Source organism: Monodelphis domestica, chromosome 3 (assembly GCF_027887165.1).
Source record: "Monodelphis domestica isolate mMonDom1 chromosome 3, mMonDom1.pri, whole genome shotgun sequence".
NCBI lineage: Eukaryota > Metazoa > Chordata > Mammalia > Didelphimorphia > Didelphidae > Monodelphis > Monodelphis domestica.
Genome location: NC_077229.1, coordinates 535,730,140 through 535,746,662, shown reverse-complemented (window position 1 = coordinate 535,746,662; position 16,523 = coordinate 535,730,140). Strand labels below are relative to the sequence as shown.

Sequence of the window (16,523 nt, the reverse complement as noted above, 5' to 3'; positions counted from 1 at the left end):
TTGTATTAAGCTATTTTCTTTAGATAGGTCAAAATCCAGGTATCTATCCCCAAACTTGATTATTCTATCCATGAATCTGGAAGGTGTTTCTTCCTCATTTTGCTTAATTTTTTCAAATTCTGTCCACTTATCTGTACTGTTTGCACATTCCCTCATTGCTGTTAAGATGACCTCTCTACAATAATATAATTGTAAAAGATCCTCAGAGTCATTATAGTCCCCATTTGGGATCCTGAGATGGCCAATGTGCTGCATTGCACCCCCTGGTTTTGTTGACATGAGCAATTATTTGATTTTTCTCACATTCAGTTAAAAAAGCCTGTAGCAAGTTTTCAATGTCTTTGTAAGATGGATTATATTGAAAGAATATGTCTGTCATCTTTTTCATTACCAGAAAGGGATCTCATACATGTGGGGATATTTCGTGTAAATTCATTTATTTCTTGGGATGTAAACGGTATCTTGTGTCTTAAAGTCACCATATCCCCATTCCGTCCTGTTTCAGTTACTTCTCTTAGAGGAAACAGGCCTCTAGTTGAATTTTGTACCTGTGGGTCAGTTCAACTATGATCAGTTTCTTTAGGAAGACAAGATCTCCTTTGGGCTGGAATTTGGTTTTGTGTAGGAGAAGGAACATGAGAAACTGGGATTGCAGGGGAAGGGTTTGGGGGATTAAATTAAGCCAAAATTTGCAGACTATGAGAGGAGCAGTCTGTTAGCTGAGAGAAGCAGTCTGTTAGCTGAGCTATAGGGAAGGTGTTTTCCATCTCTATTTCTGGGAAGGAAATTTCCTAATTCAAAGGTTCAAAAACAGGTCTGTTTCTCGTAGGGTGGATGTTTTCCAATTGATCCTGTAATAAATGGTTTAAATTTTCTAATTGAGTTTGCATGTTCTTTATGTTCTCCTGCATTTTATGCTCATTTTTTTTTTATTTTACCATCTCTAAACACAGTATTGAGGAGTACAAAATTGACATTACCTTTTAATGTAAAAAATTGGAGGTATGCTGTATTCCTCAATGTCCCTAATTCTTCAATTGCCATATAAATGTCGGAGAAAGTAGTATTCATTTATATATATAAATAACTATATATATATATATATAGTAATTATTTTTCTAACGGTCTTCACAAAACAAATGGAGAACAGGATAAAGCCAAAACTTTCTACAGTTTTTTTCCATTAATCTAGGCATTTGTTCCCTAAGGTAAAGGAGATTTAGAAACAGTTCTCCCAGCTAGGACCTTAGGGCCCTGTTGCTTAGATTTAAAACAGCTGTTTTCTATCTAATTTAAGAAGAGAGGGAGAAAAGGGGAAAAAAAATAAATCCAAATTTACTTACCTCTATAGCTGATCAAAATAAGCTATTAAAAAAAAAAGATAGTAACAGTAGAATAAAGGTTTAGGAAAGTTAAGAAGATTGAGGGTATTTCGTCACAACCAATGTGGTCAGCCAAACTGTAAAGGGTGAAATTATAGCTGAGACTGAATGTGTAATTAATTTAGGTCACCAAGGGTTTTATTTATAAAAATTCTAATGAAAAACACAAATAATAAAATACCCAAGTCAGCTGCCAAGTTTTATGGTGATTTAATTGAGCATAGAAGATTAAGAAGAAGGAAGAAGTAGTAGGTTTTCTTCTCTCCCCCCCACCCCCACCTGAGTAATATCTGGTGGGGAGATTAGGAGATAAGGGAGTAAAGGTTTGGAGTATAAAGGAGGAAGGACTTAGCCTAATGTCCAATGGGCCTCAGCTAAGATGCCCAAACCTAAAATTAGCTCCAGGGAAAAACTCACCACCCAATACTCCAAGATGTCAGAACGCTTAGCATGCTGCCAGAGTCATCTCTCCGGGGGAAAGAGGAAGAGGCAGGAAGTGATGTGCCTTATATGGACATTTTTACATCACTTTTCTGTGTCTTATCTGTAGCAATGAGGACTTAGCTTGACTTAGGACGGCCCAGAGGTCTGTCCTTTTTTTGCACATGTCTGTTGAAGGCCATCTCCTCAGATAATTAAATCTTGAGTTTGATGCAGACCTTCAAAATCTTCTTAAACTGAGTAGGGTGGAGAATGTAGAGTTTCCAAGACCTGATTCTGTTATTCCAAGTATCTCCATTGTTACTGATCAGGAAATAGCTAAATCACATCTTCTAAAGAATGGTCTGATTAGGGTGGAATAGTTTTAAAATTCACAATAGGTCCCTACTAAGTGTTTGTTAAATTTAATTGAATGGCATGATCTCCAGACATTGCTGTTTTCCTTTACCAATTCAGTGTTATTCATTTCAACAAACAAACCTATTGAACCATCTATTGGTTTCTTGAATTATTTACTAATTTAATCTGTACCATATTAAGAAAGGTCATTTCCTTATGAATTTTCTTTAAATATTCCTTTTTCTTGGGAAGAAAGACAACTTATTTCAATTCTGCTACAGATCATCTGAACCAGAATCCTTGACAATTTTACAGGATTATAGGATTTATAGCTAGAATGAACTTTACAGGTAAACTAGGCCAACCCAACAGAGAAAGAAATTAAAGTCCAGAGAAGAAGAGTGATTTAATCCATTCTACAAAGTTCTAGAATGCAGATATCTGTCCATTTCACCTCCCATTTGCCCCCAAATTTAGTTAATCTGGATTGTTTATGTCTGGTATTATATAAGGCTCATAGCAATTGATATGAATTTTTCAAGAACCATAAAAAGTCAATGAGATGGACCTATCAGAAACAATTTGGTTCAGGTAAACCCAAGTGTTTTTTCAATTGGGACTTTGGGATTATCTAGGAAGCCAACCCAGGCTTTGGGTAAGAACTCAGTACATCCTGCATCCTCAGCCTTTTAAAGACAATCTGTAGTATATAGGTACTCAGATAGCGTTTTGGGGTCTAGATAAGATCAGGGAGTGAAAAGGAAGGGCTTGAGAAGACCAGAAGAGCAAACAGAAGAAAGGGGGAACATAGGTTGGTTGGAGGAGCTCTGTAGATTTAGGACTTTATTTATCATTTCCCTACCCTAAATAAATTTGTTTTTTAAAACAATTATAAGGGTTGTGCTTCACTGGCCCTGGGAGGTTCCTAGTTGGGCTTTTTCCATTTCCTATCCAATTAGGTCCTTCCCATTAAAACTATCTCCTTTTGGAGGTAGTTTTCTCTTTCAACTTATATAGGTTTTAATTACACAATCTAGATTTTAGAAAACCAATAAGGAATTCTTTACCTGATTGTTGTTCCCTGTAAGCGGTCAATCTTCTTATTTAGCTCAGCGATGATGCTGTGGAGCTCCGTGATCCGCTCCTCATAGCGCAAGGTCATTCGTTCCTGAACATCTTCATGCTCTCTCAAGAGATGAGATTGTTCACCCTAAGTTGGGGGAAGGGACCACAGAAAAGAAATATAAGTGAAGTGAGAGGCTGACCATCTAGGTAGGTGATACTATTCAATTTCTAGATATAAATCTTCTCAGATGGAAATAGTGAAGAGATTAAAATCAAATTCAAATTTGATCTGTTGGCTATATTCCCACATTAGGGTCATCCAAAGACCAAGTTTATATCATTTCACATCTGTCTAGATTCTACTTGAAGGACTGACGCCAATAAGTCCTCTTCTTTTATTATTTGGACTTATAGATTCCAGGATCAGGAAATCCCTTCTTCAGATAGACTGGCACTTCTCTGGAATGAGTAAATGTCAGAGTTGCTAGGACATTGGGAAGTTAAATGACTTACCCTGGTTCAGAGACTCAGTATGTGCCAGCAAAGCTCACAAACCCAGGTATTTCTGGCTCCAAGAGAAGCTCTGTACCCGTTGTGTCATTTTGCCTTTGAAAATTCTTTTTCTGCCTTAAGATGATTCTAATATATCATTAGACAATTCCATGATTGAGAAGTCAGTAGTGGAAGATACTAGAAAGATAACAGCTTCTTTCACTTTCTGGATGGAGAACATATACTGTACCCATAGTGTGGTACCAGGGAAAGAACACTAGATAAGAAGTCAGAACACTTCCTGACTCAAGTATTTACTAACTCTGTCAGTTTGAGCAGATCATTTCACATTTCTAAGATTCATTTTCCTCATCTGTAAAATGGGGATAATAATATTTGTACCACTTTATTGTGCAGGGTCCTAGCCACAAATTTTTACCAGCCAGAGAAACTTTCTACTAAAGATCATAATCTACTTCTAAAGATCTACTAAAGATCATAATTTCCAACCCCATCCCCCATATAATTGCATGAATGACTCCATAATTCATCATTTATTAAGTGACTGGGGTTTATAAATGCAAGGTCTTATGTGAGGTATCAGTGATAACACTATCATCTTCCTAGTCAACTAGTCTTACAATGTTAGTGTTTTCTAAACATTTTAGTTGCCTCAAATCTTTCCCCATTGCAATCTATTCTCCATTCAACTGCAAAGAGGATTTCCTGAAGTGTAGTTTTGCCCAAGGTATCCTTCATTCTCTCTTCAAATTTTAGCAGCTCCCTATTACCTGCAGGAACAAAAATAAAGTCCTTTTTTGTATTTACATTTCTTCATTATCTTCATAATCAAAATTTACATTTCTTCCAACTTTTCAAGTCTTCTTATACTCCTTTTTTCCATCTTTTGTCTTTGAATTAACTTCCTCCATAGTTGAATACTCCTCCCTCAAACTTTTATTTTCCTTCCTTTCCCTGGCTTCCAAAAAGACTCAGCTCAAATCTTACTTTCTGTAGTTCTTTCTTTCTGAGAATATTTCTCATTTACTTTGTATTTTGCACATAGTTCTATTAAAGAAAAGATAGTTTTTTTACTTCTGTTTTTTGCTCTTCTTGGTGAATCTAAAGCTTAGCATAGTGACTAAGTGTTAAATTTTTATTTTTTGATCAAGTGAAATACTACATATTAGGGTTATAAACTTCAAGGTTAGGGGATACACAAATAACAATGATTAAAGATATCATGAGAAAACTTGGCACAAATTTAGGTTTAAGAATTAGGTCTCACAAAGTGTCATCATAACATCCAGATGGATAAGAACTCCAAGTTACTAAATGTTTCTTGAATACAACTCAGCAAACAAACATGGTATGGTGGTGGGGAGAAGAAGAAAGCCTTGGGAATGGTTTTCCCAAAGAAAAGAAAACATGGTTCATCATCATGCAAGCAAACTACAAACTGAAGGAAAAACTAGTGAGAGCTGAATGAAGTTAAATTTTTGGCACTGGATATGTGATTTACTCATTTTGACCTTATCTTGGTATATTACTATGCCTAATTTATGCTATATGGTTTTCCAGTTTTCTCAGCAATTTTTGCAAAATAGTGAGTTCTTATCTCAAAAAGCTGGGCTGCTTGGGTTTATCAAACTAGTGTTTGATATTGCCATGTCATTACCCCCTGTATGTTCTGCATCGAATCTATTCTATAGATCCACCATTCTATTTTTTACCCAGTATCAGTTTGTTTGGGGATTACTGCTTTACACTACAATTTGAGATCTGGTACTGCTAGACCAACTTCCTTCATTTTTTTTTTCATGAATTCCCTTGATATTCTTGATTTTTTGTTCTTCCAGAAGAATTGTTATTATTTTTTTCTAGTTCTATAAATGTTTTTGATAGTTTGTTATTGCACTGAATAGTTAATTAATTGAGGTAGAATTGCCATTTTTATTATATTAGCTCAGCCAACCCATGAGCAATTACTATTTTTCCAATTGTTTAAATCTCACTTTATTTGTATGAAATGTTTTGATATTGTGTTTGTATAGTTCATTGGTTTATCTTAGCAAGTAGATTCCCAGTTATTTTATATTGTCTAGTTATTTTAAAAGGAATTCCTCTTTCTATCTTTTGCTGCTAGACTTTGTTGGTAATATACAGAAATTCTGATGATTTATGTAGGTTTCCTTTGTATTCTGAAACACTGCTAAAGTTATTTCAACTAATATTTTAATTGATTCTCTAGGATTATCTAGTATACCATCATATCACCAGCAAAGAGTGATAGTTTAGTTTCCTAATTGACTACTTTAATTTCTTCAATTTCTTTTTCCTCTCTTATTGCTAAAGCTAGCATTTCTAGTGAGTAATTAGAATCTGTTACCTTAAAAACTACAGTTCCCAGCACCCCATTCTACTCACATTATATGCTGACATAGGGAGGATATAAATTTGGTATAGCTCCACCTCTTGCTCACTTCTCTTCCTGTCATGGTTTTGGTGGAGAAGGCTTTTTAAACAAGCAAGGAGAACTTAGTCATGTGGTCTTAATTTTGCCAAATACTTAGGGTTTTTTTTACTTCTATTTCCTTTTTCTACCTTCTACTTCAGGTGATTATTAATGAACTCTATAAAATATAATTCTTGGAGTGTTGGATATTAATTTAAATCCTACAGTGGGGTTTAGAACCCTAGCTCTGATCTAAGCTGTAGAGCAGTTTTTAAAGCTCCTTCTCTCACTCCTATTAATAGCAATTGCTATTGCTGCTGACGCTGCCACTACCATGGGTCATTTGAACACACAAGCTGGGGGTCCTTCCAAGCTGCTTTCTGGGTAGCTGGTAAAGTATAAATCCCTCTCTTACACTGCCAACAGCTGAGTGTCTTGGAAGTCTGAGTGTTTTTTTAAGGCAATAATCAGCCTCCTAAAGGCTTTTTTCTGAGAAGGTGCTTCCAGCCTCTTAAATCCCTTGCCCACGTGGGTCCCAAGTGTGTAGTAGCTTAGGGCTCAAGTAGCTATTTAGACTAGCAGTTGCCTACCCCCACTTATTCCCACCCCCATTTACCTCCCAGGTCAATTTTAAACTAACCCAGAGTGAGGGTGGGGGGCTTCTATGCTCCTGGCTGTAGGGTTGGGACTGAGGTGTTAGCTCACATGAGGGTCTCCCATGCCAACCTCTAGACCCTGAACCCACCCAGCACAGTAGGGGGGGTAGCTAAGTAGCTTAGTGGAATGAGAGCCAAGTCTACAGACAGGAGATCCTTGGTTTACAATCTGGCCTCAGACACTTAAGGACTGGAAGTAGAATTGCAAGCATAGCCTACTCTATGAAAGAAAAGTACACTACCTATCTCAAATAGCTCCCAGTTTTAGGATGTCTTTTCTTCCTACCATTCCTGGGTGTACTTGTAATTGTGATTAGCTTGAGTAATTCAGGGGAGAGATTCATCTCCTTATACCCTCTTGCCATTATGGCCTTCCCAGTCTCTGCAACACATCCAATATAAGGTTCATCCACACCATAGTAAGTATGGTTATGGGGAACCCCAGAGATGTGACCAAAGGAATCTGGATGGATGATGATTCTGGGGAGGGAGAAGGAACCTTATAGTGTCTGGAGGTGAATTTTTAAGACTTCTGAGACTCCACTGTTAACTCTTTCAGTTTGTTCACCTCCAAATAGGGAAGAAATCTCTGTATTGGAATTGGAAAAAGGAACTCTTGAATTTAGCACCTGTATCCTGCTACATAGTGAATCAATGTAAACTAACCATGTTTAGGTATTTGTGTTTATGTTTTGTTATGTTATTTTTGCTATGTTATGTTGTTTTGGTAGTGTTAGGTTAGTGATACTGTTAGTATTATGTTAATCTTGCATGTAATATACTTACCACTATTTCCAATTTTTCCTTCTGTTTTCATCTCATCTTGATTGAATAATTCTTCTCCATGGTAGTAAATATATTTATGAATGTTTGTGAATATGTGTTATGTTGTTTTGTGTTATAATACATTGCCCAAATTTTAAATTCATTAGTCCATTAATCCTCTGAACCTTTTCTTTGCAAATTTCTCAAAATCTTTAAATTTATAAGTTTTCAATCTTTTAACAATGTAGATTAATTTCCTGTATTCTCCTCTTTGATCTGCATTGTCCTCTTTCAAATGTCCTCTTCCACTGGAATGGTCCTCTCCTTACTGATCTTTCTGACTGCAGACTCAATTTGACTAATGATTCTCACTTTCTACTATTTATTCTTCTTCAATTTCTTCTTGTTGAATAATCTGTACATTTTCATTATTTATACCATGTGCTAATTTTTTAAAATTATTTTTAAATTTTTATTTGGTCATTTCCAAACATTATTCATGGGAAACAAAGATAATTTTCTTTTCTTCCCTCCCCACCCTCCCACCACCTCTCCCATAGCCCACACTCGATTCCATTGGGTATCACATGTGTTCTTGATTCAAACCCATTTCCATGTTGTTGGTATTTACATTAGGGTGTTGATTCAGAGTCTCTCCTCAGTCATATCTCCTCCACCCTTGTAGTCAAAGCAGTTGCTTTTCATCGATGTTTTTACTCCCACAGTTTATCTTCTGCTTGTGGATAGTGTTTTTTAGATCCGTGCAGATTGTTCAGGGACATTACATTGCCACTAATGGAGAAGTCCATTACCTTCGATTGTACTACAATGTATCAGTCTCTGTGTACAATGTTTTCCTGGTTCTGCTCCTTTCACTCTGCATAACTTCCTGGAGGTTGTTCCAGTCTCCATGGAATTCCTCCACTTTATTATTCCTTTTGATGATTCTCTTGAGTTCTGTATTTGGACATCAAATTTTCTGTTCAGGTCTGGTCTTTTCTTTACAAATTCTTCTATTTTCTTGAATGACCATACTTTCCCCTGTAAGAATATAGTCAGTTTTTCTGGGTAGTTGATTCTTGGTTGTAGACCTAGTTCCCTTGCTTTCCGGAATATCGTATTCCATGCCTTTCTTTTTTTCAGTGTGGATGCAGCCAGATCCTGAGTTATCCTCACTGTGGTTCCTTGGTATCTGAATGACTTCTTCTTGGCAGCTTGTAATATCTTTTCTTTGGTCTGATAATTCTTGAATTTGGCTATAACATTCCTGGGTGTTGCCAGTTGGGGATAAGTACAGGAGGTGATCTGTGGATTCTATCAATCTCTACTTTTCCCTCTTGTTCAAGGATTTCAGGGCAGTTTTCTTTAATAATTTCCTGTAATATAATGTTCAGGCTTTTTCTTTTGTCATGGTCTTCTGGTAGGCCAATAATTCTTAAATTGTCTCTCCTTGAACGATTTTCTAAATCCTCTGTTTTGTGAATGAGATGCTTCATATTTTCCTCAATTTTTTCATTTTTTGGTTTTGTTTTATAGTGTCCTGCTGCCTTGTGAGGTCGCTCGATTCTTGTTGTTGTATTCTGGTTCTTACAGACTGGATTTCATCCTTAGTTTTTTGGTCGTCCTTTTCCTTTTGGTCTGATTTTCTTTGGAGGTCATCTTTCATCTTCTTCACCTCATCTTTCATCTGCTTTGCCTCATCTTTCATCTCCTTTGCCTCATTTTCCAGCTGGTTGATTTTGGCTTTCAAGACACTATTTTCTGTTTCCAGATGACTTATCTTAGTTTTTAAGTTCTTTTCCCAATTGTCTTCAGCCTCTCTTAATTGTGTTTTGAATTGCGTTTTGAGTTCTTCCAAAGCCTGTATCCAATTCGCTGGGATTTCTGATTTTTCCTTTGCTGATCCCTCCATTCCTCCCCCAGAGACTGTACCATGAGATCTGACAAAGCTCCAAGAGGGAGCCCCAAAACAAAACAAAAAAAAAAACGAGAGGAGGAAGAGCACAGACAAATACGGAAAACAAAGAAGGGGTAAACACGAACAAACAACAGAAAATGAAGAAAGAAATTACAATACACAGATTCTGTACAGGTAACAAGCAAAGTGTGAATGAAACATTAATGCATTGCTGGTGGAGTTGTGAAATGAGCCAACAATTCTGGAGGACAATTTGGAACTATGCCCAAAGGGCAATAAAAGACTGTCTGCCCTTTGATCCAGCCATAGCACTGCTGGGTTTGTACCTCAAGGACATAATAAGGAAAAAGACTTGTACAAGAATATTCATAGCCGTGCTCTTTGTGGTGGCCAAAAATTGGAAAATGAGGGGATTCCCTTCAATTGGGGAATGGTTGAAGAAATTGTGGTATATGTTGGTGATGGAATACTATTGTTCTAAAATGAATAATAAAGTGGACAAATTCCATGGAGACTGGAACAGCCTCCAGGAAGTGATGCAGAGAGAAAGGAGCAGAACCAGGGAAACATTGTACACGGAGACTGATACAATGTGGTTCAATCGAACGTAATGGACTTCTCCATTAGTGTCAATGCAATGTCCCTGAACAATCTGCAGGGAATTAGGAGATAAAACACTATCCACAAGCAGAGGACAAACTGTGGGAGTAAAAACACTGATGAAAAGCAACTGCTTGACTATAGGGGTTGAGGGGATAAGATTGAGGAGACTCTAAATCAACACCCTAATGTAAATACCAACAACATGGAAATGGGTTTGAACCAAGGACACATGTAGATACCCAGTGGAGTCGTGTGTCAGCTAGCTATGTGGGAGTGGGGGGAGGAAAAGAAAATGATCTTTGTTTCCAATGAATAATGTTTGAAAATGACCAAATAAAATAATGTTTAAAGGGGGAAAAAATTGATAAAATTAAAAATTAAAATAAATTTAAAAAAAGAATTATTAAACCTATATGAATTTAAATCTCAAGCCTAGACTAAAATATCATTAACCTCTACACTCAATCACATAGGAATAGAATAATCTCCCTTACAATCACACATTAAGAAATAATTTAGAAAGAAGAAAGAAAATAAGAAATAAGAAAGTTATTTACATTCATCACATAAAAAAAAATCTCACTTGAACTTATGTGGATGGCACAAAAACATCCTATATAAAGTTTCACTCCCATGTATCAAAATATTTAGTCTTGAAAAACTGTGGGAGTAGAAACACAGAAAAAAACGACTACTTGAATACATGGGTTGAGGGGATTTGGCTGGCGATGTAGACTCTAAATGAAAATCCTAATGCAAACACCAACAACATGGAAATAGGTTCTGATCTAGGACATAAGTAATACCCAATGAAATTACGCGTTGGCTGCGGGAAGCATGGATGGAGAGGAGGGAGAGAAATAATGTGATTATTGTAACCAAGGAATAATGTTCCAAATTGACTAAATAAAGTAATTCAAATAAAAATAAAATAAAACTGGAAAAAATATTCACTCTTACATGCACGCACACATTAATCTTACACACATGCATGATACTGTAGTTCTGGATACCTGAGATCATCTTTCAAGGTGAAAAGACAGGCAATTATGTATTCTGTAAAGGAGAAGGCACCCTGGACCTGTGACAAACTTTAAGCAACACCAAAAGATGGAAGATACACGGACAACTGGAAAGAACTTTGAATCAAAGACATTATGGGGAATGAACTTCAGGAAAATGGGTCACATAAGATTAATTGCCAATCATATTAACTTCACAGAAAGGGAAGTACATCCACATATACATTGGAATAAAATGTGTAATGACAATTGTAGCATTGTGACTTATAATCTAAATTAATTGGTTGCCATTGAAAATCCCAATAATAAATACCCAAGTCAGCTGTAAATTATGGTGATTTTAATTAATATAGAGAGAAGGAATTAAGGAGAAGAGAGAGAGAGAGGAAAGAGTTAATTTAAACTGTTCCAGCTCAGGCTGAGCCATGCACGAGTAAAGTGGCCTCCTTTGAGAGTCAAAGGAAAAAGAATCAATCTTATCACTCACCATGGTGACAGTCTTAAAAAGAAGTTTGGGTGTCTGTCTTCCAGTTGCTCCTCCGAGTCAGTGCCCGAATATCTGAATGTCCGAATATCCCAAACTGAACTTTTCATCCTCTTTTATAGACCTTTCACTTCTCTAAATTTTCACGTTTTCACCAATCACAGCAGACACTTTTCTCCAGGACTGCCGATTCTTTAGTTCTCACCTTCTTTGGTTAGATTTTCTCTAGGACTGTCTCACCTTCTCTGGTTAGATTATATCTTTTGAGCTACTTCACACTTCTTTGTTAAGTTCACTTTTGTTAGTTGCTGCACCTTTTTGTGATTAATTTAACCTTTATAGGTACTTAACATCTTTTTGTATTAGATCTAAAAATAGACTTAGCTTAACAGTTCTATCTTTACTATAAGGTGAGAACTAAGAACTTTCATTGTTCAATCAGGAGATTACAACTTTATCTTCCCCTAAAGTAGGGTCTAAGTAGGGTGGAGTAATTTAAAGTTTACATATGCATCCACCACAATATAACTAGAACACAAACAAATTTCACATTGACATTAGGGGCTGTGCCATAAATAAGGATAGCCCATGAACTGTATATCTGTAAATAAATCTGTACTACCTGAAGATATATATGTATATATGTACCTAAATAACATGTGAAATATATAAATGTGTAAAAATAGCGGACGTATATATATATATATCTTAATAATGATCTAATCCAGTAATATAGATAGAAGGGAGAGTTAAAATACTAACTGTTAATAGACAGGGACAGAGTAGGGTGGAAAAGGGAATATTGTAACTAGAGAGGTAACATAGGGACAGAATAAATCAGATTTCATTTAGATACAAGTTAATATATATATATATATGTATGTATAAATGTTATGAATTGTTACATTGGAATTAGCATTATATAAGGCATAGGATAGTTTAGTTTTACTTAAGATTTAAATTTTATATTGATTCCAATAGAAATGACTTTTGTATTAAGAAATTGTTATATTGTAAAAATTTTGTTGGCACATAATCCTAACCCTCTTCCCACAACTTAGTCTTAGCATAAAACAGGAACTTAGATTAGCAAATAGATTAGGATAAGACGTATTATTGAGGGGGAGGTGTGGAAGAGGCATGAAGGAAGAGAGAATTTCATGCATGCAAGACAGAGAGTAAAGAACCTCAGCTGTCAATCAAGAAAGAACATTCCAAATGGAATGTTACCAGGAAAGACAGTTGGAGGCAAGCCAGGCTGAAAGGGGAAGAAGCTCTGAATTGGACCCCTGTTAGCTTCTGTCCTAGGCTGAAGAACCCTGGGGGGGGGGGGGGGGACACCTTCCGGAGCTAGCCTGAGAAGAAATTAACTTTTTTGGTGGCTTAGAGTGAGATGAACTGATTGTATATTTGAGATTTGAGTTTGAAGGAAGAAGATAATTAAACAGTTATCCTCCCATCTCCCTGACAGATTTTTGTGTCACAGTTGTGACAGGACTGACATTTCCCCAAATCCGCCTAACCCTCCTTATAGATTATGGAAAACCTCATCCCTCTCACCTCAATTTCCATCCTTGTCCTGTTTTTCCCAATAAACCCCTTTACTTGAGAAAGGAGTTTTGTTTTTTTCCCTCTAAACCTCACAGTTCATCTTTGAATTACTTAGAAGGGTGGCTGACTAACAAGAGGGGAGGGGAAGGGCGGCAGGAGGGAGTGGGTGGAAAACTGGGAGGTGAAGGGTGGATGGTAGGAAACATCTTGATCTATTAGCTATCAGGAGTGATCAATAGGCAACCCCAGAATATCTCTAATAGTAGCATCTCTCTATCTCTCAGAAATATCTCTATCTCCATTACAACTAGGCACCCTGAGGTTTCCCCTAGTATCTCTCTAGTCAAGCCAGAGTATTCCATTTATTACAACTAGAAATATCTCCACATATTATCTCTTTATTACAGAGGATAGATGGGAACAATATGTAGCACAGATAGATTAGAATAGACATAGAAGGTAAGTCACTGGTGTGGGCCAGGGTGGCATCACGCGAACAACAGGAAATGGAGGATTTATGACAGAGGCTGGCACTAGAGAAAAAGTACCAGACTGAAGAGTATGTGAAATTGATCACCTTGATGGGGGAGGGGTGCCAGGAGTGGAAATCTGGAAGGAGGAGTGGACTCTGGCTTGGAGAACAGTGAGCGTCTCTCAGTCTTGGGGTGCTGAAGAGAGAAAGTGGGAAAAAAGACTTTCTCGACGGTTATCCATTTTTCCTGCTGGTGACTGGAAATCTTTTTCCCCCAACACTTCCCAACTGAAGGGACTTCTGAAGAGAAACCTGAGCAGATTTTATCTTAGCTCCTCTTGCCCAGGGGTGGGTCAACCTGACTTTCTCTCAGGGGGCTCAGGCTGCCAAATGCCCGAGTTCCCCCCAAACTCGAGGAGGGATGGGAAAGGGATTAGATAGAGACAGGGACCCTCTTTCCCCACATTCCTTTTCCTCTTCTGCCTTCCCTCCTTCTTTTATCTTTTTTTAAGATAGCAATGATCCAGGACAACACTGAGGAACTTATGAGAAAGAATGCTAACAACATCCAGTGAAAGAACGGTGGGAGTAGAAATGCAGAAGAAAAACAAATTGATGGGGATATGACTGGGGTTTTGGCATTAAAAGATTGCAAATATGAATAACATAGATATAAGTTTTGAACAATGATACATGAATAACCCAGTGGAATTGCTTGTCACCTCCAGGAGGGGGGAGGGAAGAGGGGAGGGAAAGATCATGAATCATGTAACCATGGAAAAATACTCTTAAAAAAAAAAGAATAGCAAAGGTCTTCTACATGGAGAAGTTTACAAACTTCTTTTGGTTATTCTATGATAATAATCCAAATCCTTCTTGTAATCTTTCTTGGTAGACATTTGGTACAAGACTCATGTGACTATGTCTCATACTGAGGCAAGGGAGTTTATCCCTCTTTAGTGATTCAACCTCAAGCTTTAAAGCAAGGGCTTATTTTGCTTCTATTTTTAAGGAAAAATTGACAAATGTTGAATATAAGAAATGTTTTCCAGTGACATTCTATATATTCTTATATCATTAAAAATGAAAACATCATCAGTGTCTCTGTTTTGATTTACATTTAATTTTTTATTGATCTCATAGTGCAGTAAAGCCAGAAATGTTTATATCATTTCAAATGCATGAGAGAGAGTTGTAAAGGTCAATAACCCGAATTTTCTCTGGAAATATAAACATTTATTTTGGAAAGAAGAAATCTTGCATGTGATCTTCTAAATCATACTTCATTTAGAATTCAAATGATCAATAATGAACTATTTTCTAAGACCTCTCTGCCTTCTTATTATCAGTCATAATAAAACAAATAATCTATATAAATACTTAAGCCTCATTAGTTAAATCAATGAAGTTATTTATAAGCAAAGATCTGTGCTGAGCTAAAACAATTAAGGACTTCTGCAACTTCATATGATTTGTCCTTGAGATAATTCATCCTGAGAATTTGAGCCCCTGTTGAGAATAAGTTTAAGTTCTGCTAATATTCTTCATCAGATTAATTTTATCCCACTTAGACCCTAATTTTTACTTATATCTGCCATATGTAAGAATTAAAATTAGGACCCTGGTCTTAGAATTTTAATACAATTTATTAAATTTACTTGAATATGTAAAGATCAGATTTAGATAAAAGGATAAAAGTAAAATGGCCTAACCTAAATTACCACATGGGTGGTCTCAGCCTGGCCACCACAGGTGACATTCCCCTAGCATGCTCACCAGGAATAGAACAAGCCACTTCCTAGTCTCAAACCTTTTAACCTCCCTCCCCCTTTGGGTCAAAATCAATCATCACCGAATCAAGAGCATAGGCCACAGTTCTGTGACTCATTCTAGGTGATGTGAACTTACACAGACTCATGTAGACTCACGCAGACACACGCCATAAGGGGGACAAGGAGAGAAGTTTCCTCATACACATAGCTATCAAATATTAGGGCATCCTTTATACATTCTAAAACAGTAGTCTTAGATGAGAAATCAGAATACAAAGTTGGAAAGAAAAGAACAAACAAACACTGAGAAAATCCATTCTGGAGATGATAATGATTTATGATATATTTCAGGGAGAGGAAGAAGCCAAAAAAATGGGAACAAAACATAAGACAATATTATTACACAAAAGGATGATCAATGAGATATTAATTTTTTTTTTTTTTTCTCTCAAGGAGTTTACAATCTGATGGGGGAGACAATTGGTGAAAAACTGTGAAGTGATTTACTTGGGGGAAAGAGTTGGAATATGATTCTAGTCCCTCAGACAGCAAATCCAGGACTCATTTTACTGGACAATACTATAAACATCGGAGCATATAAATATCCCAAGCCTCCAGGGATGACCAATATCATGTGTATTCTCAGACTTTCCAAAAGCCTATTTGGATAACTTTGTCCTGAAAGAAGAGGGATCTCAGGAGACATCCCTTGAGCTATATGGATCCTCTAAGGAGTTGGAGTGATGTTTTCATTTTTGTTTAGTTTTGTTTTCTGAAGAGTCGGCAGTGGCTCTAATTAATACCATCAAAAGCATGACATTTAATTAACTCAATAACATGTTGAGCCTAGTGGTAACATATTTCTGTTCCCGGCAGGTGGTGATGGGCTCTCCAGGGCCATTCAAGAGGCCTGTGATGAGGTAGAGGGAAACTCTTCTTGCAATGAGATATTAATAACTATTAGATCATATGGCTATTTATAAAATCTTAATAAGACATCCTTAAAGGCATGCTTAATTAAAAATAAGCAGGACACAGAAAAGCTCTTACAATTTTCTAAATTGTAAATGTAAATGTAAATTGATCATATCTTTTCAATCAGTTGA

At 36.6% G+C, this 16,523-nt stretch overlaps 1 protein-coding gene across 1 annotated transcript in view; it reads right to left on the bottom strand.

Moving 5' to 3' along the window:
* The window catches only part of MCC (MCC regulator of WNT signaling pathway), a 305,041-nt gene that overhangs the window by 141,629 nt on the left and 146,889 nt on the right, over window positions 1-16,523 (bottom strand). Inside the window, exon 3 of the mRNA XM_007486587.2 lies at window positions 3,230-3,372. Within this exon, the coding sequence (XP_007486649.1) occupies window positions 3,230-3,372 (143 nt within the window). The remainder of the gene's footprint in view (window positions 1-3,229; window positions 3,373-16,523) is intronic.